The sequence below is a fragment of the Tubulanus polymorphus genome, chromosome 2 (assembly GCF_964204645.1).
Source record: "Tubulanus polymorphus chromosome 2, tnTubPoly1.2, whole genome shotgun sequence".
NCBI lineage: Eukaryota > Metazoa > Nemertea > Palaeonemertea > Tubulaniformes > Tubulanidae > Tubulanus > Tubulanus polymorphus.
In genome coordinates, this window is record NC_134026.1 from 3,001,625 (window position 1) to 3,029,602 (window position 27,978).

The window sequence follows — 27,978 nt, forward strand, 5'->3', positions numbered from 1 at the left end:
ATTGATTACCTAAAGAAGAATTGGTTTAATTCCCAAATTTGGTCTGATGCATTCAATGCTGAATCAATTTATCAGTCAGACCAATCTAACAGAAATAACCCTTTGCTATTAACTGATAATATTACTGAGCGCAAATTCAAACAAATAGATGATGTCTACTTAAGTGGACACCTAAATAAACTGATATCATCTTTTGTACGATTACTGTTTGAAAATGTTTTTAATGATGAGATCAAAGCGACAAATATGAACAATCTCCAATTTAAGCAACTTGACCAACGAGTTAAGAATATACGTCACCTTGAAAAGATAGAAAAGTGTTGCAAAAGAGCCTTTGATTTTTTACAGAATAATGAGATTTTAAAATATGATGAAGAAACTAATTGGTTTGTTGTGAAGAGTTCTTCACGAAAGAACTTAAATAGGTTAGAAGATAATGATAATTTTTTCAATGGTGATACTCAATATACATTCAATCAGCTTGATGTTTTAGAAGAAAGATTCCCCGATAAAGTATCAATATCCGAGGAACATTCATATGACATTTCAAAAAAATGCCGAAGGTACATAGGAAATTTAGATTCAATATCCAGTCGTATCTTATTCAATTACGTTATTACAATCGTTCCTGAAAATTGTCTTTCATACGTAGATGGTAATTGCCATTTAATCAATTTGAAACTAGGTATATGTACTTGTGAAGCTTTTATAATGATTGGACAACCATATTTTTGCAAACATCTTTTTGCCTGTTTTGCCCAAAAAAACAATATAACCACAACGAAGGCTTTAATTGATGCATATAAATTCCACATTGTGGAGCCTCTGCCAACTTACAATTTTACTCGACAAAATATTTCTGTTTCATCTACCCTCATTGATAAGTTAAAAGATCATTCCCACATTGCTAGCTCGAATGATATCAATGCTGCTCGGAAAGGGCACATTCTAAGTATTTTACATAATGAAAGCCACTGTGGAATTAAGTTAATAAGCGGACGACCTGCCAAACGACAACCTCACAATATGGCTCATAGGCGTGCTGAGGGTCCAATCAAGGACAATCAGGTTGCCATAAACCTTCCTGAACTTGAAGTGATAGACCCTTACTGCCCTAAGGTTACAATGCCTAAAGATGCTGAGAATGCAAGACACGGAGGGCGAAAGATAATTAGACCTGCTAACAGAGGTGTATCCTTTTCTGCTATGGTTGAAAATGCTGCTATCAAACTAGGTAAAAAAGCTAAAATATCAGAAATTGAAACCATAGACTCCACTGATCCAGATCCTGGCAATGATATCGAATTTTCAGCAGATATTTTAAGTCAGAATAAATCATCCTTACCAAAAAAATCAAAAGATACCAAACCAAAAGATATTAAGTCAATACCAGTTGTTAAAAATGACTCGAAGTCTGTTTTATTTGAAAAAAGTATTGTCTGTTCCTTTTGTATTAAAGACAAAATAAATCCTCCATATCTTTGTTCATGTCGCAGGGAACTAGATAGGCACATATCCACTTCTCATTCATCTTTGAAACCTATCTCATGTGCTATTTGTTGGGCAGATGGGGTTATTAATTCATATGCAAGTGAAACATTCCTTCAAAAGCACATTCGTATTGAACATAATCATCATAAGAAAAAATCTATTGTAATCGATTATAATAATAGAGATGATTATCTCAACAGTTCTCCTATTACAGAAATCAATAATTCCAATTCTGAAAAAGAATTAGAAATTCTTATAGATCAACCTGGAAATGCAGGCCTCCAAAACCTAGCAAAATTGAAACTAGATAATCTTTTGTCATCAAAAGTTGAAAAAACCCCTTCTCAGTTAGTTGCTGAAACCTGCCCTGTCTGCCACAAAAACTGCAATGCTAATCCTAAGAAAAAGTCCACATTCTCAATTGAATGTGATAATTGCCATAGATGGTATCATTGGAAATGTGCTCCAATCAATGAGGCTCCTCCTGAACATATCAGGTGGTTTTGTTTTCATTGTGACCCGATTTCCTAAATAGTTTGTATAGAATATTATTGATCGGGTTTCGAATGAATCCCTGACGTTAGAAATATTTTCATTTCCCATGGTGAACGTAGAAGCCTATAATGACCGTCACTTAGTCACCTATATATTTACTCGATTATATATAAGGTTAAGAAGCGATGTATATGCACTGGTGTTTATAGTGCTCTATTTCAGGTTTTTTCTTTCAGGAAAATATATTTTGTGAATAGATTACCGCTTGATTTTTTATGTTACAGGTTACTGCAAAATCATCAGTTATTGTGATGCGTGCCGATGTCTCTGGATGATTCTGACCATGTCTAGAACTTCAACATCCTTGACTTATCATCAATTGGCTGCAGTATACATACATGCATGTTCAGAGAGTGTATGAAGAGAGTGTATGGACACATCAACCTCGGTTCAAGGCTGTCCCTGATTAAATTGTATAATCCATATATAATATATATAGATTGGTCCCATTTTAACTTACTCAACTGCTTGAATGTCTTGTTTGTTATTCGTAAATTTTCACTTATTCATTGATTGTTTCTGTAGAATTTTATATGTGATATATAAACGTGGAAACCAGGGCCCATTGCACTATGAAAGACACTTGACATTTTTTTGGGACAGATCTTTCTATATGTTTATGTCCTCGAGGCATCTGAAGTTAAGAAAATTCCCTTTGAAAACTGGAAATGACATAATGAAATAAGTTGTGGAATGTTTACAAATGACAAAATGAATGAATTTTGCATTCCTAAGGCCCTATATATTTACTGCAGTTAGTCCTGTATGTCTTTTTTATCGCAATTTACTGTGGTTTATTCCTGTTTGTCCTGTATGTCTTTGTGATCGCGATCGCAATTCATTGGTTGCATTGTTTACTGTTAGTCCTGTATGTCTATCGCAATTAAGTTAGTCCTGTATGTCCTGTATGTCTTAGTTAATCGCAATTCATTGGTTGTTGAATTGTCTACTGTTAGTCCTGTATGTCCTGTGGTTTAGTCCTGTATGTCTTAGTTAATCGCAATTCGTTGGTTGAATTGTCTACTGTTAATCCTGTATGTCCTGTATGTCTATCGCAATTAAGTTAGTCCTGTATTTCTTAAATAATCGCAATTCATTGGTTATTGAATTGTCTACTGTTAGTCCTGTATGTCCTGTGGTTTTGTCCTGTATGTCTTTGTGATCGCGATCGCAATTCATTGGTTGCATTGTTTACTGTTAGTCCTGTATGTCTATCGCAATTAAGTTAGTCCTGTATGTCCTATATGTCTTAGTTAATCGCAATTCATTGGTTGTTGAATTGTCTACTGTTAGTCCTGTATGTCCTGTGGTTTAGTCCTGTATGTCTTAGTTAATCGCAATTCGTTGGTTGAATTGTCTACTGTTAATCCTGTATGTCCTGTATGTCTATCGCAATTAAGTTAGTCCTGTTTGTCCTGTATGTCTTAGCTACGAGCAATTATCAAACTTGATAATTGCTCGTAGGTCTTAGTTAATCGCAATTCATTGGTTGCATGGTTTACTGTTAAAGCTGTATGTTCTGTATCTCTATCGCAATTTCATTGGTTGCATTGTTTACTGTTAAAGCTGTATGTTCTGTATCTCTATCGCAATTTCATTGGTTGAATTGTTAACAGTCCTCTGTATGTACATGTAAAAATAATTAAGGTTCTGACAACAGGTTTGTAAAGTAATCAGCTATCTGTTTTGTCTATCGTTGCTTAAATTGTTAACTGTTGTTTTAGAGTTCTGTATGTCTTTGTCGATCATTTTGTCTGCACTCAGGGGCGGATCCAGCATTTTGAAGGGGGGGGCAAATGAAAGCAACAACAGATGGCTGTAAGCCATTCCAGAGCAAGCACCGATAACGCGAAGACCCTTCCTAAAAATTTTTTGGAAAAATAGATGCAAGCAGGTGCATTCTGAGCATTACTTAATAGAAAGATTTCATTCGGTTTTTACTCAGTAACGCATAGATTTGCGGCTACATCGGTAAAAATAGAGGGGTGGATCCGCCACTGAATAGCTATTGTTTTGTGTAGGATTGTATCTGTGAATTAAGTAAAGTTACTTACTCCAGTCTGATGTTATTGCTTATTGCTCGTATTTTATTGTTTTAAGTGTGCGAATACTTTTCTTAGATTTATGGAGATCAGGATGACGAGGGTTCGATTTGAACCAACAAATAAACAAAAACATTCAAACCTCAAATTAATCCGTTTACTTGTCTTTATTTTTGGGGAACATTTTTTTACCTAGTTCAGATTTGATAACACAGTAGTCGCTTGTTCCAAAGCGATGTGCCGTTGAAGACAGACCTGAAGGTCTTTGCCGACAGCGATGCTATCCAGGATTTCAAAGGATGTGAAGAAGGTGCATCTTCGACAACCATAGTTTGCAGTTTTAACAATTTAAAACAATAATAGTTTCATTAAACAACTTAAAATTTAAAGATTTAGTGGACTTACTGTTTAACCAGGGCAGGGATTTCTCTCAACCGTACATGATATATACATACACTAGCAGTAAATACAATGTACTTCTAACCCTTATAAAACTTAAACTATTATTAGTTATTTTACAATTATTAAACGGCAACGTTGAAATGCGATGTGCGCTCAGAGCGGCCGTAGTGATTTTGGCGTATTGTGGGATTCGAACCGCTCGGAATTTGTACTAGTGACGTCACTCGCCATCGACCAAAACAGGCTTTCAACCTTTTGCGATCAAATCATAATAACCATCGTAAAGTGAAAGGGTCGAAGTTAAAATTAAAATTAATTTTTATTTTTTAATCGGATAGACGGTGCCACCATCTTTGAAACGATCGACAATACCTGAATTTGGGTTAATTACCTATTGTCGGCGGGACGGAGGTCGGAGGTGAGGATATTATTTTAATATAGTCAGTTTCGTCTTCGTTTCTAATATGACTTGTTTTTACCATATGTAGCCCACTGTGTATATATTTATTATGCATAAACATGAAATAATTTTTTTGTAGTTCGTGTCACTGCCGGTGTATTGCACTGCAGTCGTTATTCAAGGCAGTTCCGGCTCAGAGGCTTTGGGCAGTGTTTTCTCGGTCGCCCTCCAGTGCACAGCACAGTGCTCGTGAACAATGGCATGTTCGTCACGGGGTGAACATGCTCTCTCTGTAACATTCAGAAAACGAAAAATCAATGTTTTTGCTGATCCGCAAAATGAAAAACCGTCGGCGTCGGTGTTGAAATTCCAGTATCAACCCTTGCTGGAACTGGAAAGTGATTCGACATGTAGCGAAAATAATTTGCTGCTGCTCTCAGTAACTATGTGGAGTGAGGAACTCGAAGAAAAGATTTACGAGGAATTAGGATCCATCTATCAAACTGTCAATATACAAATGATGCCACTGGACGAGGTACAAAAAAACTTGCCACCAACTTTCAGTTTCATCAGTTCATGGCGTACCAACTTCGATCTTGAAATCATTACATTTTACTAGTAGCCTAATGTAAGGCTTTTCTTCTTTTTAGGTGAAATTAGAATGGAGAAACCCGCCAAACAACATTTGCTTTGATGATCCAGTTTCATTAGATCATTGTCCTATGGTCCATGTATTTACTGTGGAATGTCAGAATGCTGCAGCGGCCAAAATATATGCCAACCAAATTCGCCGTTCACCGCAAACGCTCGCCCGAGGTTTGCATGTTTCTGCGATATGCGATGGCCAGAAATCATCGCTAAAGATTAATTTGGGTTGCGCTCCTGAAAGACAACAAGGTGGAGGCAGCAATGATGCCGATCACTCATCCAACGGAGCTAATGATGTTGCGGAGCTGATGACAACTGTCAAAGAAAATATTGCACAGGTGGAAGAAAAACTGGCACTGAGTTTGAATGCTATGAATGAAGACGTTAAACAATACCACGACAATATGGAAAATCGTTTCACTCATCTCGAAACAACTGTCAATCAAGTGGCACAATCAACTAGTCAAGATCCGACGCGCGAAGAACTGGCCGCTGTGAACGAACTATTTAGGAAGTTAGAGTTGGATGTGACGCAAATCCAGAGAGACCAACGCGTAAAGGACGAAGAAACGAAAGAGTTGAAAAATCGATTGAAAGCTACAAACGATTTATTAGAGGCTGCAAATGATCAAATCAAAGAATTGAAAATTAAGCTCGAAAAAACGACGACAAAAAGCAAAGATTTTACCGTGGCCTACAGTAAACAAATATTAACCTCGTATAGGCAAGATTATATGACGGTTATTCCTGCTGAACGCGATGGTGCCAAATCACTTTTGATAACTGCTGATTGTAGGAAAGATGCTAGTCTTTTCTGCTATGACAGTAAAAGAATAAATACATATTTGTCTAATAAGGAAACCATACGAGGATTAGGTACTTCTAATGATGGTCGTCTGTACGTTTTAGTTTTTCTAGACGACGGCAGTTCATACTTGAAGCAGTACAGAAAGAAGGTTCCTCTAGCTGAAGATTACATCACAGATATCATCACAGTCGATGCCGCGACGTGTCATCTTTCATTCGTCCTGAAAAATGACGTCGCATACATTCAAACGCAAACGAAGATATTCGCGATGCCGCTCGATGAAAAATCTGGTCTAATCGATAGGAATAAGATGGCAATTCGTGAATTACCAGATAATTGCTCGTCCGAGTGGATTAATAGTTTTGATGTGAATGACCGCGGTGAGATGTTCCTGTTTTGCTACAGACGAAGGCGGTTGTTGTATCTAGATTCTGATTGCGGTTTGCTCGATGGTTTCGTCGTAGACCTGCCGGATCTACCGTTCCCGCCTCATCTCGTTTTCCCGCACGTACTAAGCGATTCCAGTTTGCTGTTGTCCGTCAGTCCCAAGGTAGAAAACAAGGGAGCTTTGATCCTCGTTGAATATGACCGGGAATCTTTCCAAGGGTCGAAAATTATCTTCACTGAAATTGACAGCATATTGTGCGATTTACAGATAGTTGACGACGAGTTGGCAGTTCGTCATTACGACAGATCCAGTACACAGAGAGCATTGCGGTTGTATAAGATAAACTAAACTGGAATATGATAAAGCCGTTGAAATGAATTTTACCATCATCAAGTTACAGGCTAGTCAGTGACCTGTCTGACGGATTACTGACTAGCCTGTCTGTGCTTCAGTTTCACGATAGGATATTTTCATGGAAAAGCCTGTTCGATTATAAAAGCTTACCACTAACGATTTAAGGAAACTAACCAAGGTTCGGCTGCTAATGAAGTTGTTTTATGCATGTAAGCATAGCCGTCAAATGTAGATGCAACACATATATCATAAAAGAAAAATATTGTACATGAAAAAGAATATTGTCACATATTTTATGATGCACATTCTGTTCAATCCTCGATTATTGATTGTAAATAAATACATGTAGTAACTTTAAATGTCTCGTCAGAATCGATATAATAGGCTACAGTCCGTTGAATCAAATCCGACCAGAATCTGGAGTTTGCTGTGGTTTTCCACGTCCCATTTTAAAATAATTTTATATGAACCGTTTACAACCTAGAGGAAGAACACCAGTTTCAATGCAGGAGAGGCTTAAATGGACATCTGGGGCCAGTTGCACAGTCGTGACTTAAGTCAAAAAGTGGTCTTAAATCTTAAGACGTACCAGTCTTAAGTTGTTATATTGGCTATAGAACTAAGTTGGTCTTAGACTGGTCTTAAGTCTAAGCCATGACTATGCAACCGGCCCCAGGGGCCAGTTGCATAGTTGTGACTTAAGTCCAAAAGTGGTCTTAAGTTGTTAGATTAGCTATAGAACTAAGTTGGTCTTAGACTGGTCTTAAGTCTTAAGCCACGACTATGCAACTGGCCCCTGGGAAGTAGAGAATAGCCACACTCAAATTTGGAGAATAAATTATGTATGAAAACCCACATTCTGCAAAAATTCTTTACGGAGGACATGACGTTTCATACACTATGTAGAGTCCGAAATGTTGTCCTGCAGTTTTTAATTGAATACAAAGTTTTGCTTATCAAATAACTGGTAAATATAGGGTAGAAAACAGCAAGATATTCTTATGGGGGGGGGCTGGCCAGTGAAATGAGTAATCGATTTGATGACGAATGTTGAAGTATGAACATTCCCAGGTCACGACACAAATCCACGAACGACGACAAATTATTTCAATATATTGCAATGGAATATACTTTATTCCGATTTTAAAGTTTATATTCTGAACAAATAGTAAAACTGGGATGATCATCAAACAAAACTATTATTTATCAACATACCACGACGTTTCTTATAACGCAAAACTTCACATAATATTCAAATCAATTAAATTGTTTTGACACTAAAGCAGATGAAAGTTTCACATACTCTGTATAAGACAAATGTCATTATTTTGTGATGATAAATTCTGTACGGAGCACCTAAATCAATCTGGCCGGTTTACATTCATAAATTGCCGATTCCACAGACAACATGCAGCACACGGTACATCTCGAAGATTAGAAATTCCACTATTACATGCAATTATTTGAAACCGATCTATGAAAAATACACGTTCGGGTCATTTTCCAAATAATGTCAGAAACTTAAGCAGTTACGCATTAAAATGTGTCGATGGTCGAGTTAGGCACGTTTTCATGGTTTCAAAAATGAACCCACATACAGCAAATTGTTTCAGTCAAAGTCCGTTACGTATTTACCATCATTTTCAATGCCACAGTTTGCTCAATCCAACCTTATCAATTCGATAAAAATACCAATCTTTAAAACGCCACACTCGTGGCATTATAAAGGATATTTACTGTTTTCAAAATACATGTATGTATGATGTATCAATGACTGGAAGACTGGTCCCCTAACAATCTGGCATCTGGAGAAGGCTAGCATTGCAACACGTCTCAATGCAATGAACTTTTCAGTATTAGACTTTGATCAGTAGAGAAATCAACAATCGCATAATCTAGACAATGTATCACGACAACAAGCACTGAGGTAAATCAAATATTCTATCTTTTGATTTTGATTGAACAGAAATTAGTAAAACAAAGTAGGAAATACAACTGTTATATGATTATTGTAACAGCTCTTACTTTTTAAGTGTGAGCGTTGATCACAGAAAAATTGCGCTGGACCTGCCAGAAACGAATCTCCAATTAATTTCTGCATAAAAAGCATTTCAATTCGAAGATTCTGCACATCATAGAATCTGGGGTTAGAATAGTGTTGTATATCATTGGCCATAATTGAAGGTTATTTGACAGTGGAACCTTGTAACAAGGAATTTCAGTGGACCAAAAAGTCTCATTTTACTCGTACAATATCAATGTAACTGAAAATTGTTCATATCCAGTATGAAATTTCTCATTCTTTTGTTACATGTCGGGGCTCGTTTATCGTCACAGTGAGATGCACTTATGTAACGAGGGAAGAGCAGCAAATAACTCATTTCAAATACACCCTATGGATATGTCTGTTTTTTGGCCGTGTGCATATAATTTTGTGGGACATCGATATAGCCTACAGGTACTGCATTGAACGAATCTAAATCATCATAATCTATACTAAACCAAAAAAAAAAACACGTACTTCATAGTACTAAGTTACATTACAACTGTTTTCAGATTGAGTATAAAGCACCGAGGGAACACTCTTCGCACATGTCATTCATCTATGTACACCAACCCCTTTCCCCAATGCCGCAGCTTCTTGCAATAGATGCGCACGCTTAAGTAGACATTACAATAGAAATACTTACAATCTCTCCAACACTTTCCATTTAACTATAGTTATAGTAATTCACCCTCCTCCAATAAGAATTGTCACTCTTTAAAAATTGCATATAATAGCCCAAAATATTACCATTTGTTACATAGAACCAAAGAATCACTCTCAGGATGCAGTTCCCAGTGATTTCGAAATAGGATCAAAATTATAGGGAATGAACTGAAAGCAGCTAGCAAGGTCAGATCGAACTCATAACTGCGGAACAGGGTCCCGGGTAAAATGACCGTAGTTTTGCGTGTTAATAAGTTGAGATGATACAGTTTCTGCGTAGGAAGGATACATAAAAAATTCCGCAAAGCGTCCAGAAAATAAGACGAAAAATTCTAGTATTGAATGTATTGAGCAACGTTTCAATTACATTTTATTAGCATACTTAAATTACATACCGGTACATGTAGTATGCCTGATGATGGCTACAAGAATGTAGCTGAAATGTTGCTCCCCTCAATACAATGTATAAACTTTCATCTTTTTCAGGATTTATTGTGGGGTTTTTTACGTATTTGCTTGTTGACCCTCTTAAGGGTTTCGGTTCAAACTTTTGACTTTAACACTGACCAAATTTTCATGTACGCTAGGCAGAAATCCACCGTTAAAATTCACCAAGAAGAACAGCTCAGGTTGCAGTTGCACTATCTTGTTGAAAATATTGAAATTCTACAATGCGTTAACCAAGTTATTACTTTTTCGTAATACACGCATAATTCAAACATTATCATCATCATCATCATCATCATCATCATCATCACTCTTGAAAGCTTTCGTCACGCGCGTATCGAACTGAACTTGTAAAAATAAAATCTAAAAATAACTTCAAAACGTAAATACTTTCGCCATACAGGAAAAATCATCACATACATGTATATGAATGATAATATGAGAAGAATAATCAGGATATTCTACTAAATGCCAGAACTATCTTCAACCATAATCGTCAACATTATGTTAATAATATACACGATATATCTAGATATATCAATATCATATTCATCGATACGATTGTATTATATTTAATAAAGACCGCTTTCATTTTGTTTTCTGCCACGGTTTACGATCGAGACCTTTATGACTGGGTATATGTTTCCAATGACACTTTTCGCCGTACGTACAGCCGGTCGTCCTCCAGAAGTAACATTCATTACCGTTCACCGGACCGCTCTGTTTTTGAATATTCGGATCTGTATCGCTGAAAAAACGAGTAGTCGAATAGAAGACATCCTTCGAAATTGGTATCGTTATAAAATGTTATTCATTCCGATATGTTTTCGAGGCACAGCAGCATTCATACGTTTTTAGTATATCAATGAGTGAGAAAAGTTGCAAAGCTTTTGGTAATACAGTAAAACCCGCGGCTTAATCACCTAGGAACATTGAAATTCATCAAGTTTATGAGAACATTTTGCAGGAAGACCAATTATCAGAGGGGTGTATTGGGTATGTGAAAATGACAGGGTGGAGCTGCCCCATTGGAAGACTTTGCTGAGAACACCGACAGAATCATTCATTCAAGGCAAAGGCCATTTATAAAGTATGTATGCATCTTTGGGAAGTGAGTAAAAAATTGACCACTTCTCTCTTTGTATGAGTAATGCTTAAAATTGCACACATGTGCAAGGACCGGGTTAAAAATCAGCAAAATATTGTTTACCTACTTTATCAACGGCCCCTTCAGAAAGTAAAACAAATAATTACTTTGATATATTTTCTTTTTGTAGACGTTTAGGAGTATTAGGAGCACCAGATTTTTTAATGACGACACTTCCCGTTCCTGCTTGCGCCGCCGCTGTCCGCTCGATCGGGTTATCAGGAAATTTTATCAGTAAACGCTGACCTCCGCATTCAACACTCTACGCATAGAAAACAAGAACTGCGTATCAAAAGTACGTAAATCAATGAAATCGATGATGGTTTTAAGATTCAGAAGCGAAAACGTTTCCTTCAATTTCTAAAATGTACCTGTAATAAATGCATTGCGCGACCAGCCGATTCTTTTGTTTTAAAATTCACGAAAGCACAATATTTTTCTGGTAGACATCGAACACTGGTAACAGAACCATATCTACGAAATAAACAAAGAAACTATCATCATTTAGAGGCTCTTCTCAAAATTTCTCAAAACTGATTCTGTCAAATGATAGTGATCTTACCTGGAAAACATTTGAGTTAGTTTCTTTTCAGTGACTTCAGGTAAGACATTGCCGACCCATAATGCCGTGAGACCTTCGGGATTTGTTGGACTGAAGCGAAAATGAAATGAATAATTGTATTCAAACATATTTCATCAAAGGAGTAGCTTAAACCCTGCGGAGCACAGTGCTTGGGTATTAACTTACTCCATTTTAGTTTCTGGAGGGCTTGAAGAATTTATGATTGAACTAGAAGGATTTGTATTGACTTCTATAAATTCATCATCTTCAGATACTGTTGAATAATCATTATTCAAAGAATTTTCAGCTGAAACAAATAAATGTGAATCCCATCGATTAAGTATGACTAGTTGATTACATTGAATTGGTAGTGTCTCAAGAGATGCAAATGACTCACCAACTCCAGCTAGTAATGAATCTAAAGCACCTTGCACCGTTCCATACTGACGTATTGCAGCTTCTGCTTGCTGTTGCGAAAAACCCATTTCCTATAGAAGCAAATCAAGGTTTCTTTTCTAAATTCTGATGAAAATATTCATTACAGTAAACTAAGCTTTTTACTGCAGTTTCTCTATTAACGTCCAGGGTGCAGCTCCACAGTTACGAGTAAAGATTTGACTCGGGAGTTAACTCATCGAAAATGAACTGATTTTAACTCAGAGTTTACTCTAACTCACAACTGAAAAACTGGATCCCGGAAATCATGCACATTTCAATTTGAAACTTACAGTTATTTGAGCCGTACGAACTCGTATCAATTCCTGTTGAGCGTCTTCACAATTTCTATCTAATTTTAACACCTGCATAAAAGCTTGTTCAGCATCAGCGCTTAACTGAAAAATCAACCACATACAGAAGATTGAATAAAGTCTTATTCCACAGTTACTATTAATCCTGTTAAACACCAAGATAATTAATTAAGCCCACAAACTATTGCAAGAGTTTTAAGAGGTGGTTTTTAACATTGTTGACAAAGACACTTAAGATTCTATTCCTTCTTAATAAATTCCTTCTTCTGTAAAAACTTCCAAGGTATGGCTATATTGTAAGACTTACTTTTAAACCAGCTAACGCCCGACCTTTTCTAAAATATCCTTTTGGCCAGTCAGGAGCTAAACTTATAGCTTTATCTGCATCACGTAATGCTCTACAAAATAAATATTCAAAATTCCAGTGAAATACACCCCAATCGCAGCAAACTCGGAGAACTCAAGTATTAAGTACCAGTAAAATAAGTAATCCTTGAGATAATCATTAAACTGAAGATCCTTATGAATCAAACTTACTTTTCATATAATGTTATTCTATCGTAACAATAAGACCTGTTACCGAAGAATCGAAAATCCTTCGGATCAAGTTTTATAGCTTCGGTAAATAGATCAACAGCAGCAGCGTAATGACCTGTATTAGCCAATTCATTACCACGAACTGAAATATTCATTGAAATCTTATTAAAATATAATCAACATCATTTATACATTAATCGTATTCGGTCTTCGGTTTGTTTGAGATGTACGGATTATTCAGTTAAGATTCAAAACCATTCGATCGCCAAAAACTGGTGAAAACATACAGAACAAAGCTTTACTGAGTCTTTGGAGACTGATAAATTCATCCACAGAAGGGAGCAAGAAATAGTGAGGCCACGAGATCCAGAATCCAGGTAACCTGAGATCCATGACTGTTTCGAAGCAAACGCTTTAAGCTAAGCTCAGGTCAACTTACGACCCGATCATCTTGTCAAAAATTTCTGCGCAGCAAGAATTTTACAGACTTGGTCAAGTAATCAGTTGTAACATACGTACTGGCTAACTGTCGACTACGCAAGACAATTGGATCTAGATCTTCAGCTGAAACTTCATCACCGGCTTTGGATTGAACATTCACAGCAGTATGAGCAGTTTTATTCTTCGCGCTGCCGACGCCTTTTATACCACCGCTAACGTTCGAGTCCTGAACGAGGCCTTTCTTCTTTTTATTGCGTACTTTCGTGAAAAACGCCGCGTTCGTATCCAACTCCTAGAAATCAAAGCAGCAATCCAGTATCGATTTGAGTAAACAATATCTTATACTGGCCGGCTACGAACACATGGATTATAGGATTATTATTTACCTCTTCATCTGTAGCACTTTTATCTTTAGACCTGAAAAAGGACACGAGATTTCATCACTTTCTGCGAAAAACACAAATTCTAATAGGCCTACAACAGCAACATCAAGATAGTACTCACTTCTTTTCAGCCTTTTTATTATTACTGGTCGGTGATCTTTCCGTTGCATTACTAGATGTTTCAGTTTTTTTACCATTTACTTGTTTTTTCTGTTCAGTTTGTTGTTTATCTAATTTTTTCTTTTCTCGCTGGCGCTGTTTGAAAATTACAAATCTTTTATTAGGTAATTTTGCCCCGATCAAAAATCATTTAAGATTTTCGTTCATACCTTTTTCTTAGCTCTCCTTTTCTCGGCCTTTCGTTTCTCCTTCTCTTCTTCAGCGACTAATTCATCAGCGTTCTTTTTTATCTCCTGGAAAGATGGGGCAGAAAATTACTGTAATAGGCCTATCAGTGCTGTACGCGGGAGGTAGGGGTAAATCAATGTAATATCAGGGTTGTATAGCGCGAGGCAGGAAGGCCTTTTTGCAAATATTGTTATATCCAATCAAACTGCCGTTTTTTCGGGTTTCTCAAGCCCCCCCCCAAATTAAAATTCTAGGTATGGCCTTGAATATATTTCAAATCAACATTCTTCAATATTTCTATTCACCTCAGGAGTAAGTTTCTTCCTCGCTGGTTGAGTGGTAGGAGTATCTAAACAAATAAAGAAAGACTATTAATATCCCTTATAATACAATGACAATGAGTAGAGCTTTATTCTCATTGAACTGGTTCGACGCAGCAATCCACCGTCCATAGCATACTTTTGCGATCGGCAGTTTTGTTTGGAAACTTTCCGGTCAGAAAACTAAGATAATCAACTTCATCATCGTCGTCGTCATCTTCATCATAATCATCATCATCGTCGTAATCATCATCACTACTACTGTATCCATTAAATGCATTCGCTGAAAATAAACGGGAAACATCCGATTCAAATTCCTTTTTTAAGAAATAAATTTCAAATTTGTAAACATGCATAATTTCTTACCCATGGCTTTTGCGAAGAAAATTTGTTGAAACAGTTCGAACATATCATCCTGAAAACAATAACAACGAAACAATTGTGAACTCTGTCTTTCGTGAAAAGGTTTTCCACAGACAGTGTGTTTGAACCGAGTAGGAATATAAAGTTACCATCGTCATAATGATATCTTCAGCTTCATCTTCTTCATCATCTTGTAATCGTTTATACGCGGCACTAATCTGCTGGAATCTCTACAATCATTCAATACGTCATCAGTAATTACCAGTTCTACGACAATTAACGCTCAACTTTCAACTCTCGACGTAAATTCAGTTTAGTGTAATGAAAATTAATAACCAACAGCAAGTAAACCAAATTTCTGGCTACTTTTCTGTGAAACTGTTCTTCGCGTTAATCCCCGAAATATGAGTTAAACTGTTTTTGGTCAATCTTTTTAATGAATAAAGAACTAATAAGAAGTCTGTTAAGTAGCAGTGATATTCATATATTTTACCTGTGTTGCTTCTGCTTTATCCTTATGTTTATCTGGATGCCATTTCAGAGCTAATTTTTTATAATTAGAACGAATATTTTCAGAATTGGCCCCTAAAAGGAAAAATAATTTCTAACGTCATGTTTCGCAGTTGAATTACTCTTATCAACTTTCATTTTCGCTTTCAATGGTAAGAAAAACCTTTTCAAGATGATTATGCAATGTAAATTATTTGATGACTATTTGAATAAAGTCGAAAGTTTGGATTTCATTGTAGAATATTTTAGCTTAAGAAAACTTTTTAGACTGATTTTCCTTTTTTATTGTGGGATTTTTATATTGACAGCGTAGTATTTCACCAAGGTTATCATGTAACATTATATTCCCTATGGCTATATGGCTATATGATGGTAGTTCTGATAATTCGAGCAAGTTTATTAACCTCAACTGGCTAAACATTTTCAGTTCCAGCAGAATCTACTAAAATACGTAACACGATTATGTCAATAAATGGAGCAATAAAAACTTACGTAAAGTAAAATGTCAAATAATGAATAGCCAGCAGGAAAGGAAATTGTCTTTTTCTATCCCTTTCATGTTCTATGTTCATAAGCAAACACTAATTAAGTGAATTTCTAAAATTGTCCAATAGTCTGGTACATCCGTCACAATCAAATAGATGTATTATGCGACAGCAAGGATATGGTTTCTTTTTCTACAGCAGAGATACTGTCCTGCGTCCAGAGAAGAGTCAATCAATCTCTTTACAAAATCTAATCACTTGCTTCAGATAACAAGTATGCGTCTTACACTTACCAAATGGCAATTCTAAAATATGGTAGGCTTCTTCAGTTGTCAGTCTCATTATTTACGGTATGTATAAATGTGTCATACAATCAAAAACGAATGTACATGCTGTTCAAACGTCTACATTCACACTGAAGATTTCTCGGTTCACTGGCAGTCGCCATTTACGAAATGGGTCACGTGACACGAATCAGTGCGATGGGTTCGAATCCCGCGATTAGTTTGCCTAAAACTTGTCAAATAATTTGATTAAAGTAGATTTTTGTAACTCTGCAACTGGAAATAATCCAACTGTTCTAAAATGACGAATAATTGTTCTTCATTAAAACAGCAAAGATGGCTGATCCAAAGGAAGGCAACATACATACACAAACAACTACTAGGTCTAGAGAACTCCATTCAATTGATAAAGTTTTATTTATTTCATTAACGTAATTCAAACAAAATAATTTATTCACAAAAAAAAATAAAAGTTTAACAGCCCGATTATTATTGTATCATTCAGCTCGGTTTTATAGTGTTATTACTGGAAGCCGGGTTTAATCCAATAAGACTATCGATGGTTGGATAGCGCCAGTTATCCTCAGCAACATCTTTTAATTTCTCTTTTATATGCTTCAGTCTCTGTTTGTGCAAGTCTTTTTGTAAAGAGTATAAACTGGCTTCGGTGTCGTGGTCGATCATTAATATATTCATCATATTTTCCGATACGCCAACTTGGTCATCATCAGCAACAGCGTGCGGGGACTGAAATAAAGCCTTTCTAATGTCGACTGGTGGAGGTGATGGTGATGTCATTGTCTTCGATCTTAAGAAGTATTTTCACTGAAATTACATATATGCTAAATATATCATTTACATTAAGAGGCACAAATGTAGATAACCAAATTAAAGTCCTGATCCTATTTTTATCTATTCTCACTAACAATTTACACATTTCAGCCTGAATATTCGAAAAAATTTCGATAATTTGTATAACGAATATGAAACATTCTACTAATTACACATACATCCACAATTATAATAATTTTACATCGATTTACCTACAAATTAACCTCTGAAATCAAATTTTAGGAGGACTGACGATGTACAGGGATTTCGGATCGAACGCGATCGAAGGCGGTCAAAGCTATTATGCGAATATGGACTCGTTTGTGGGTCTGGATCGATTTCCGGGTTTAATGGTTTTTCGTTTTTTCGCCCTTTTTCTCATAAATTCATCGACCCAGTAGGTACTGATAATGAGATTAATCGAATGAATTAAACCATAGACATGCCAGGTTCGTAAATACGTATTTTCGATGAAATTCCTAATCTTTAAATGTGATATTTTCAATGTCTTGATTGATAGACTTCAATTTAATTACCTTGACTGCCTCCTTTTTTAATCTAGTCTGTGTTTTTACTGTCCAGTGGTCGGTATCGACACGGATGATGCTTTGATGATATTTTATCTTTGATTACAGCTTGTTACGGTTGCTGTGTGGCTTGTAAGCCGAGGTACAAGGTGCTCGTTGATAATATCTTCCCGGTCAATCCACAGGTCAGGGAATAAATGTCACTTATTTCATAAAATGATGTTACTTATCTTGAGAATGATAGTACAGATTGTATATTTATATCATGTTTTTCTAGGATGGTTTGGTCAAAAATAACATGGAAAAGTTGACATTCTATGCCTTATCATCACCAGAGAAATTGGACCGGATTGGAGATTATCTAGCGAAACGCTTGAGTCATGATGTACATAGACACAAAATACCGTTAGTATCTAAATACATGGCTAGAGAAAAAAGTTTAAAATTTTTGGCATAAAACTACCTAAGATTACCAAACTGTTTCATATTTAAAGGTTTGTTTTCATCGCAATGGAAGCTTTAGATCAGTTACTAGTCGCGTGTCACGCACAAACTCTCAACTTGTTCGTCGAAAGTTTTCTGCGTATGGTACAAAAACTATTAGAATGCGATGAGCCCGATCTCCAATGTATGGCTACATCTTCAGTAAGTCTGTGTTAATTTTTGGTACTATATTTACTTGTATTAACATTGTTGAAAAAATCTATCACTAGAAAAATTCATTTTTTAGGCTGTGAATCCTTTTTTTTTTTTTATATGTTTTAGTTCGTAAAATTTTCCAATATCGAAGAAGACACGCCTTCTTATCATCGACGTTACGATTTTTTCGTATCGAAATTTAGTTCCATGTGTCATTCAAACCTCGACAATGAGGACGATCGTACCAGGTAAAAATAGGGAAATGAATTCATTCATTCCCTCAGCGAGATTATGTACTGATTATTCCGTTATTTTGTACGTATTTAGAATACGAGTTGCTGGATTACGAGGACTTCAAGGTGTCGTACGAAAAACTGTCTCCGATGATCTTCAGGTTAATATTTGGGAACATATGGATAAGATAGTTCCTTCGTTGCTCTACAACATTCAAAGGTATGCAATTCATATGCGGTTCACGATAATAAGTGTGGAAAGATTCAATTAACCGGTAGTTGAATAATTTTTGTAAATATTTCAGTCATAGTCGCGAAGTTGAAAGTCCAGGAGGAGAGGAACATCCTTCGGTAGTTGCTGAAACTTGTGTCAGAGATCTCATTTGTCGCGCGTCTTTTGGAAATATTAACTCAATTTTACAACCCGCTCTCAAGTAACTATCAACGATCTTGAGCACATTGATTTAATAATAATTTCTTCAATGAATTGTACTGAAATTGATGATTTCATATTATTTTCAGTCACCTCGACAATCATGGTTTATGGGTTCCTAACGAGTTTGCTGTGAAATGCTTTAAAATGGTTATGTATTCTGTACAGGTATGTTTGTGGTGGCTGAGCATAGAATAAATCCCCTGTTCAAAAATAGAAAATAAAGACATCAATAATGTATTTGTACTTATTTGACTTAGGCTCAGTTTGGATATCTTGTGGTGCAAATACTGATGAGTCATTTAGATGACCACAGTCACAGTGAAGCGAAGGTCAAGGCCAGTATTGTAGACGTGTTAGGAGAAACTGTGCTAATTGCTGCTGGTGGATCTATCGGTTCGTATCCTTAAAAGCAATAAACAGTTCCAACTCTAATGAATTGATGAATTTAACATATTTTGCTGCGTTCATTTAGGCCCATCAGTTTTAGAAGTATTCAACACATTGTTGCGACATTTAAAGAATTCAGTCAATTCCATGACAATAAATGAACAGTCATTGAATGAAGAAAAACGATTTCAAGAATCGATCATCAATACAATCGGTAAAATCCTCAAATATCTCGTTAGCCTCAACTCGTTATACATGTATATTCATACCTAACTTCCTGTTTATAGGTGAATTCGCAAATCACTTGCCCGACTATCAGAAGATAGAAATTCTAATGTTTGTGATGGGAAAAGTTCCGATGCCATCTGATGATGACAATCTATCCGATTCATCGGATGTCCTTTTACAAACTATGCTACTGAAGACTTTACTGAAGGTAACTTAAATTACAAAGCTCATGATCGTGCATATCTGCATAATTCTTCCGCCTAGAAATGCTGATCTAATTACTATGAAAATCAAGAATCAGATTGCTGATAAAAAGTGATCCTTCTTTCTTAAGGTTGCGACCAAATACAAAACAGTGGTTTACTCGAATGCTTTTCCGCCGGCGTTTCTAGAACCTCTTTTAAGAATAGCTACAGTTAATGATAGCGGTATACGACTGATCGTGCAAAAGATTTTACACACATTACTCGATAGACATGATAATTCTGTGGAAATACAACACGTTCGGTAAGCCACATTCTCCATTAAACAATAGAAAGGCAACTGAATTGCTTAATCTAAAGTCTTTCTCATCATAAATGAATTACGGTATGTTTCAGCATTCCGAAAGATATAGCGCAATTGGACCTGACAGTAGAGTTGCCTCCCAGACAGGATATTATGTTTCTGAAAAAGGTTAGTTCATAAACAACTTTTGCATGTATCTGAATTCATCGAATGAGAAAAATTAGAAGCTGATTAAATGCGCGTGTGATGTCTAAATTTACAGCATGGTATGCAAATATACTGGCATCTTTATGAGAATATGCAAATGTTCAACAATAAATCGGAGAACTTTGAGGCGTTGTATTGTACGTTAGCATTACTAAGTATTGAATGCGGAGGAGAAGAGATTTTAGTGGATCTAATACGGCTAGCTCTAGGAATACAGGTCTGCCTGAAATTTCTCTTAACCCTTTCAGTGCTGACTAATTAATACCCTATAGTGCTGGAGAAAATTTGAAAATTCTAAAAAATTCCACCCTAGTGTGTTGAACAATGGGAATACCACTATAGTGCGTCTACACCACAGTGCGGTGTATCGTTAGTTACTAGTATTTCACTATGTTTGACACTTGCTGCCATTTTTCAATAGAGATAATTACAAATTACTAATTACATCAATACACCGCAGTGCGGTGTACTAGCATAAACCATCACTGATTTATACACCGCACTGCGGTGTAGACGCACTGAAAGGGTTAAGTTCAAAATATGTGTTAATTTTTGAGTGATATTCATCGTTGTTTCTCTATCATATTACAGCAAGTGGTGCAAAATAAAACCGATCTTCCATTGACGCATAAATGCGCAGTTCACTCAGTAGTGGCTGCATATTTGAATTTGATCAGTCAACTTACAGCGATTCCTGCATTTTGTCAACATTGTACAAAGGTAGATTAGCGAAATATTTACACGGAAGACCCTTGTCTCTCATTTTGATCAATGATCCTTTATTTAGGAAAATTTTGTTTACGAACTCGAATATATAGATTTTACTTTTTGTGGTATTTGTTAGGTTATACAAAGTCGCGAAATTGAAGCTGGTTACCTTCTACCCGACCAGGCCTTCAATAGAACTAATACTATTAAAAGGTGATTTGGTGATTTCGCTTTCAAAAGACTATTTACTCAGGAGGATATATATAATGGAATATTATTGATGATTTTGCAGCTACCCATCATCTTCGGATAGCATCAAAGAACATCTGCTATTCAATAAGAACAGTATCGCTGAAGCTTTAAAGAATGCTGGATTTGATACAACAAAACTTGATACTCCTTTCGCTGCCAGACCATCAGGAATCGGAATTGGTACGTTATTACGCCTTTAATTAGAGTTACTTAATGACAGAAAATTAGCAAGCTTATTGACACTTGATATCTTGTGACTATAATTACTGGCAGTTTCATAAAGATGTTGTGTGTTGCTATCAATTAACATAAGCTAGAAAAAAGAACTGATTTAATTAATTGAATTATTATTTTTATCTGATGCATAGTAATAGTCTGGTTTATTTAGCAAATTTTCGGTTTTGATATTAAGATATGATTTGATTACACATAGTTTATTTATGTTGAATATTGTTTCAGGAATCCCAGGTCTGTAGACCTTATTGGGTACTTTTGTTTCAAAAGTTGATTTGCTGAAATTTCCTCATTTTCTCTTGTACATCTATGTCCAATCAATGATTGTGTAATTGTTGAGATTTATGGACAAAATTTTTAAAAGCTTTTAAAAAATTTTCCCTCAAAGCCTTTTTAAAAGGCTTCGAGGGAGAATTTTCAACGATACTGTCACCTTATAGGTTACATTTATGGTGTTAAATGAAAGGACATACATGTCATGAGTTGATGAATAATTCATTAATCATTTTTAGCTTCAAAAAAATGAAAAAAACCATTGCGAAATTTGTTTCTTGTCTAACGCTTGCTTAATTAGTTGAATATTTTAGATGAATCAATGGTAGTTTATATTTTGTTGTGTTCAGTTGGTGTTGGGAACGAAAAGTATTTCAAGAGACGATTAAGAAAGAAAAAAATATGAAAAAACATGCGTTCAATCGTTGACTGTTAATATGCTGTGTTCTATTTGATACTAATACTCATATTTCTCATTTTTTGGTACAGTGTTTCAGTTTGGTAAAATATCAAATTTTAACAATTTTCTGCTAAGAAAAACTTCTGATTTCTATTCGCCTTTGATGGAGATTACACACAGCAATTCTCTGAATGCGACTCAAAAGTCAAATGCACTGTCTACCGTTGTGTATATATGTCTGCACTCCATCAGGGGCTGCATGGTGTTTTTATATCAATGTGTTGTCTTCATTACGGGATACCACAATCAAATACTAGGATATATATTCTAGTCATAAATGACTGGTGCCTTTAATTGGGTTGGCGATGATTTTGAGTTGTTGTACGCTAGAAATCAAGTTTGTTGTATCACATTATGTTGTCGCATCGGCTTTATATATTTCCTAGTAGCTTGTTCGAAACCTTTTGTAAATGATGCCATTGGTACCATGAAGATTAGAAAAGTCCTAAACCTATAAATGCAGTGTTTTTGTATCACATCCCTTCCTTTGTAGAGTAGATCCAGCATTTTAGGCCAGGCCTACTTCATCGAAAAATCGGTATTTCCTTCATTTTTAGGATTTATTACTGAAGTGTGGCCCCCTTGCTGGATCTGTCCCTGCTCTACCACTGCCCCCACCACAACCCCCCCTTTCATGGTTCAGGTCTTGTTCTGAATTTTATTCTACATTGTCATAGGTTTTACTTCTTCATTGCTACTAATCAAATTTCTTACAATCTTGTAATAATTGTGACATGTTATGACTGGTGAACTTTACGCAGGCAACTGATTCATGAAAAACTATGCCCCTTCTAGCATGGCTCATTCCCCATAAGAACACTAGTTGTGTGCTGCATTCTTCTATATAGGTGTGTTTTCCTGCAGTCTTGTTACAGCGATACGCTTTCAGTATTAGACAATTCTTCATCTTCGAATACTGCTTTTGTATCAAATTGTGCTTCTTGTGAATTTATTCATTCGGTTGGATGTGGTAGATAAGAAGTCAATATGCTGCTTTTTAGGTTTTGATAAATGTGCCTTACCCAGCAAACATTCCCAAGCTGTTTCAATCCCACTCCGGGCCATTATCATACTTCGCCTTTCATACTTATAATTCCGCATCCTCCAAAGGTTAACTTTTCAATAGTAACTGTTCAGATTCAAACTCCTCATACAGAAATTTGACTTGCGAGTATCTTAGTTTTCTGAATTGTTGGCATATTTGAAATTTCAGACATGGTTGACCGAGCTTACAGCGCGAATGATATTCATTCAATTAGCCTGGAGGTGGATAGTGTACATTCGTCACCAGGACTCGGAGGGAGGGTAAGTTATTTCCTCGTTGGATCTTGTCTTAGCTTATTCATCATGCAAGGGATGCAGTAAGAGAACATGTTATTAAAATGTTCATCGACATATGAGCTGCAAATGCCTTGCTGTCATCTAAATTCTGTTGCCTAGATGTCTTTGAGTTAAATGTCTTATGTGAGTACCATGTTTGTCATGTACTAATTTGGAATACCGCAGTATATCCTCGCTTGGGCACAATAGTGAAAGAATAAAAGTGATTAGTTTATGAAGACGTGTCTTACAATTAGATAGATACAGATTTCATTCAAATCTTTACTCAAAATAATCACCAACTTTCCGAAATGTGTTTCCAAGTTGCGGGCGAAATCAAATTCCAAGTTGGAAGTGTAACTACCAGTAACAGCCTGTGCTTAATGAAATCTTATAGCATGACTCATAACACTCGTCCGTTCTTAATTTCAGCGTATATCGATAATAAGCCGAAAGTTTTCGGTTGATTTGGTATGTCGACTTTTATATCCAGTAGCCCTTATAATAACGCTTAGCTTTACCGCGGGTCAATTTTATACATATATCTTATTAGCTTATTTTATTGATCTCTCAGTTTTTGCAAACGTGTCGTGAATTCGTACACTGAAAAAAAAACCGTATCCGAGCTCGTCGCGCTCTGCGGCAAGCGAGGATGAAGTTTGTATTATTTTAGCGGCTTATATAATTGCACCGCTGGCTTTTGTACAGTAATCGTAGAGCTGAAGCTTTGAGTATTACATGAATATTACGTATCTATTCGTGTAGGCAACATTTTAAGATAAATTTTCTGTGTTGTTATCATATTCGTCGGTGAAACTATCAAATAAATTACCGGGGGGTGTTTATACAGTTGGCTCATTTGCCCTTGATTGCGATTCGATATAATGCTGGATTATAAGCCTTTGAGAGAATGCTAGGTCGTAGAAGTCGAAGCTTTTACAGAACAAAGTTTTTCATTTTACGGTTTCTAGATAGTTTGGAGAACTGAGATTTAGTTGACTCGGGTAATTCTTTCTTTTTCCCTTCAGCTCTGAGTGGTCATCTTGAGTAAATGATTACTCGGAGCTCTACTATAAACTGTACCTACTATAGTTAACATTACATTGATCATAGTTTTATACGACAGGACTAGTGCATCTATTCACCGGTTTATTGGTCCCAGTTCCTTGGTACAGGAAGGCGCACACATCCTTAGCCCATTCATCAACAGATCAATGAGATTTTCGATGTTGCACCAGGCTGAGAGAAAGTATCGCGCTCCTGGCTGGGAACTTGGGCTTCGGTCTTTTTTATGAAATTTTCAAATAAATACCGTATCAATTCGAATTCTTACTTCATCTCTGTCCATAGATTCCATTGATAAAAATCTCTTACTTAAACTATTTCTTATGAACTTAAGTTTCAATCAGGCTATGGGCTATGATGCGCATATTATGGTAACCATTTTATCATCAGTAATTGGTAAATATGATGTGCCATTAATATTAATTGATTATTTTCAGTGTAAGGTATCGATACTGTCAAAAATACTTCTTTATGTATTTTTGATACTGTGTGGAGGGCCTGTTTAGAGGTTGCATATTTCATACCTGGGGATGTTTCGACTGTTTTTTTTTTCATGGTAGATATATCTCATTTTCAGAGGCATGTTGCTGTACTTGTATTTATGATATAAAGTAGTTCGTATTAAGACAACACTCGTGTGAATATGTACTTACGTAGATTCTTAGAGGTCAACGGTTCTCTTTTCTACCTGGTTTGAGAATAGTTATCGAATACGGTGATGGTTCTCATTTGCAGCAGCACTCCCAACATGTACCGGAGAATATGTATATATACAATGTATTGAATGACTGGTTTATGCGATATTTCTATTTTCAGAGACACCCAGAGGAAGAGATCACTTTTGAGTCAATGAAAAAGATCCTAGGTCAGTTCTCCATAGTTAATGCTTTGCAAATGTAGTCAGTAGTTTTTCAAGCAATTAGAAATGTCTTCCTTATTTGTTGCAGCCCAAAGTGATGAGAAACTCAAGCAAGAAGAAGAAGAACGAAGGTTGTATATATTGGACACATTCCGCAATGCACCATTCGAAGAAATCATGGCTAGATCCGAAGCTAAGGTGAGCGTTAATATGCATGCAGATTCACAGTTGAGTCACAGTATCCCACCAGAGGGTATGACAAGCACTTAACTTTCTTTTTACTCAGATATCGGTATAGTTATCATCCGTGATTGATTCATTTAAGAAAAAGTTCATTCAGTTTTCATTGAAATGTAGAACAAATCGAACACGGAAGACCAAGTTACTGCTAGGGAACCTGGTGGATCCTCGCCTGCCATAAGTGGAATCCTTGATTGCTGCAGTAGTGGTGCCACTACCCCATTATCTCGACAAGATAATTACACCAAGCAGGCCCTTGCAAGCAGCCAGTGTCCAGTCGCAAAAGAAACTTCATTATTCATTCTATCTGTTTCAGAATAAGTTGGATGATATTCTCAGTGCAATAGCTCAAGAAAGCGATAACAGTGCCGAAAAAACCCCTCTCATGACAAAGTATGAAGATAATTCTAACGAGCCATCGTTTGAAATGCAATTTCCTGACTTGTTTGTGTACTAAGGTCAATTCCAGCTCTGTAATTAACTATACTGTCATTTATTAGTCGCTGTAAGTATGACTAGTAAAAACTGATAACCATCAAGATTTAGATTATCCATAGACTTATATATACTCGTATTTACCTAACATATGCATTCAAAATACGTAGATTGCTGGCTGTGTAAAATAGATATTCCATCCATTCTGGTCTATGACATGCATCTAGTCTTAAATGCAAAGGATTCATTTCTTCCATCAAAAAGTGCCAGCACAAATTCATGTCGATTTTAATAAGAACATTTTGTAATAATCGAACATTAACAGCAGCGCTTTCAGATACAATCTATACAAGATTTGCTTACATCATGAAAATAGTTGATATCAATGAATTATAAATGTATTGAGAGAATTTGTCAAATGTAAAAAAAACCAATGTATTTTGTACATTATTGATTGGGAGATAGCTATGAAATAGAAATGTATATGAAATATATGAATAGAATTTTATGTACAAATATTGTTGAAAGTATAGATCATAGATTGTAGAAAAATATTGTAAATAATGATTGTAAGATAGAATTAATTTAAAGATATATGGTGAAAAGTATTTACGAGCAATGTCTATTGTAGCTTTAAAGGTTTGTAGATGATATTGTAAAGTGTAGCAAAAATCTGAGTGATATGCGATTGTTGGAAAGCTTGCCATCATCATCATCATATGATGCTAGTCATTGTGTATGTTTCGGGTCGATGTTTTATCCAGGGAGAAACACTAGATAATAGGATGGTTATATCAATTTCGGGTAGATATTTTATCTAGTGAAATGCTTCTGTTAAGATGATTACCGGTAAAACAAGAAGTTTTGAGGTTCACTTCGAATTCAGGGGCTGGTTCCATAGTCAAGAAAAGGGCTTAAAACTTTAGACTGGTATTAAAATGTTAGATTAGCTTTTGAATTATGATGGTCTTGGACTGGTAAGCCATGAATATGGAACTGACCTCCTAGGACTCGAGTGGATACATGGTAGGGCAGTCTTATATTTTGCTAGCAGTTGGGATTTAGTAAAGTACTTAGTAAACAACCGATATTCAGTTTGTCTGTAATTTATTTTTGGTAATATTGTATGCTTGTAATTTTTGTTAAGAGTATACTGTAGGGTAGATTATCTTACCGCAGATATTTTACCTGGTCCCGAGTGATAAGAAATATCCGTGTTTTGTTGTACATTATATCATAAAATGTTATCTAAATTATGGGTTTTATAACTTGATTATTGTCGAAAAAATGTTAGAAGGATCCGTTTGAAAATACCGGTATGTCTGTGATAGTTATTGTGTTTTATATGTACGTATAATACGAATTAAAGCTTAAGCTTCTCTCACATTTCCTCATTACTAGACCATTCCAAATTGATGTAAATTCTATTCGCACAATTTCCTAAATTGTTTCACTTCCGAAGTGGAGATTAGTTAGTTTAAAAATCCGTGCTAAATGAATAAATAAAATTCATTCCTTCTCTCAAGTATATTTAATGCGATACATGTACCGTAGAGGAATTCAATCAGCTTTTTGCTTGTAGTGTACCTACATAGTGCCAAGATACTGGTAGAATCAAACCATTAATAAAATTACCACTGCCTAAATACTTTGTCAGGTTTGTTCTTTGTTTTACTTCCTTTGTCTGGGTTATCCTATGTCTATTTGTTATTTAAGCTCACTGGTACAAGCTGAAAAAGGACTGCAACTCAGTGATGAGCCCG

General features: G+C 35.9%; 4 protein-coding genes across 6 annotated transcripts; 2 read left to right on the forward strand and 2 right to left on the reverse strand.

The window, feature by feature from the left end:
• Window positions 1–5,033: 5,033 nt before the first annotated feature.
• Window positions 5,034–7,428, forward strand: LOC141899400 (uncharacterized). The gene is made up of 2 exons (XM_074785668.1): window positions 5,034–5,425; window positions 5,541–7,428. The coding sequence occupies exons 1-2, from the start codon at window positions 5,147–5,149 to the stop codon at window positions 7,080–7,082; spliced, it is 1,821 nt and encodes a 606-aa protein (XP_074641769.1). The 5' UTR covers window positions 5,034–5,146; the 3' UTR covers window positions 7,083–7,428.
• Window positions 7,429–8,209: 781 nt separating this feature from the next.
• LOC141900199 (uncharacterized) lies at window positions 8,210–16,525 on the reverse strand. Of its 2 annotated transcripts, none has more exons than XM_074786979.1 (19): window positions 16,384–16,525; window positions 15,589–15,680; window positions 15,245–15,325; window positions 15,099–15,147; window positions 14,872–15,015; window positions 14,718–14,761; window positions 14,394–14,477; window positions 14,186–14,319; window positions 14,068–14,098; window positions 13,760–13,973; window positions 13,241–13,382; window positions 13,011–13,101; window positions 12,683–12,787; window positions 12,352–12,442; window positions 12,141–12,261; window positions 11,955–12,044; window positions 11,764–11,866; window positions 11,500–11,654; window positions 8,210–10,993 (listed from the first exon to the last, which is right to left on the reverse strand). In XM_074786979.1, the coding sequence occupies exons 1-19, from the start codon at window positions 16,430–16,432 to the stop codon at window positions 10,834–10,836; spliced, it is 1,980 nt and encodes a 659-aa protein (XP_074643080.1). In that variant the 5' UTR covers window positions 16,433–16,525; the 3' UTR covers window positions 8,210–10,833. The 2 variants fall into 2 exon arrangements, with proteins under 2 accessions (XP_074643080.1, XP_074643081.1); XM_074786980.1 differs by having other exon boundaries at window positions 10,953–10,993; window positions 11,460–11,654.
• A 249-nt stretch (window positions 16,526–16,774) lies between these two features.
• LOC141900417 (uncharacterized) lies at window positions 16,775–17,498 on the reverse strand. Of its 2 annotated transcripts, none has more exons than XM_074787307.1 (2): window positions 17,422–17,498; window positions 16,775–17,199 (listed from the first exon to the last, which is right to left on the reverse strand). In XM_074787307.1, the coding sequence occupies exon 2, from the start codon at window positions 17,170–17,172 to the stop codon at window positions 16,876–16,878; it is 297 nt and encodes a 98-aa protein (XP_074643408.1). In that variant the 5' UTR covers window positions 17,173–17,199; window positions 17,422–17,498; the 3' UTR covers window positions 16,775–16,875. The 2 variants fall into 2 exon arrangements, with proteins under 2 accessions (XP_074643408.1, XP_074643407.1); XM_074787306.1 differs by having other exon boundaries at window positions 17,418–17,497.
• A 36-nt stretch (window positions 17,499–17,534) lies between these two features.
• On the forward strand, window positions 17,535–27,852 carry LOC141899360 (protein EFR3 homolog A-like). Its single transcript, XM_074785615.1, has 22 exons — window positions 17,535–17,654; window positions 17,841–17,917; window positions 18,010–18,137; window positions 18,227–18,377; window positions 18,498–18,619; window positions 18,699–18,824; window positions 18,910–19,038; window positions 19,127–19,205; window positions 19,298–19,433; window positions 19,513–19,641; window positions 19,715–19,863; window positions 19,990–20,162; window positions 20,255–20,330; window positions 20,425–20,586; window positions 20,961–21,089; window positions 21,214–21,290; window positions 21,370–21,509; window positions 23,510–23,601; window positions 24,049–24,087; window positions 25,498–25,546; window positions 25,629–25,738; window positions 26,097–27,852. Exons 1-22 carry the CDS (start codon window positions 17,648–17,650, stop codon window positions 26,235–26,237), a joined length of 2,421 nt encoding a protein of 806 aa, XP_074641716.1. The 5' UTR covers window positions 17,535–17,647; the 3' UTR covers window positions 26,238–27,852.
• The last annotated feature ends 126 nt before the right edge of the window (window positions 27,853–27,978 follow it).

What these genes read in the sequence shown, in the direction of transcription:
- LOC141899400 (XM_074785668.1), top strand. Translation starts at nt 5,147, where the DNA reads ATGGCATGTTCGTCACGGGGTGAACATGCTCTCTCTGTAACATTCAGA. An exon ending in AAATGATGCCACTGGACGAG is followed by an intron (nt 5,426 to 5,540) that starts GTACAAAAAAAC and finishes TCTTCTTTTTAG; the next exon opens with GTGAAATTAGAATGGAGAAA.
- LOC141900199 (XM_074786979.1), bottom strand. Translation starts at nt 16,432, where the DNA reads ATGAGACTGACAACTGAAGAAGCCTACCATATTTTAGAATTGCCATTT. An exon ending in GGAAGAAACTTACTCCTGAG is followed by an intron (nt 14,478 to 14,717) that starts GTGAATAGAAAT and finishes CCATCTTTCCAG; the next exon opens with GAGATAAAAAAGAACGCTGA. An exon ending in CAAAAAGAAAATATATCAAA is followed by an intron (nt 10,994 to 11,499) that starts GTAATTATTTGT and finishes TCGTTTTTTCAG; the next exon opens with CGATACAGATCCGAATATTC.
- LOC141900417 (XM_074787307.1), bottom strand. Translation starts at nt 17,172, where the DNA reads ATGACATCACCATCACCTCCACCAGTCGACATTAGAAAGGCTTTATTT.
- LOC141899360 (XM_074785615.1), top strand. An exon ending in TTGCTCTACAACATTCAAAG is followed by an intron (nt 18,825 to 18,909) that starts GTATGCAATTCA and finishes TAAATATTTCAG; the next exon opens with TCATAGTCGCGAAGTTGAAA. An exon ending in AGAACTAATACTATTAAAAG is followed by an intron (nt 21,291 to 21,369) that starts GTGATTTGGTGA and finishes ATGATTTTGCAG; the next exon opens with CTACCCATCATCTTCGGATA.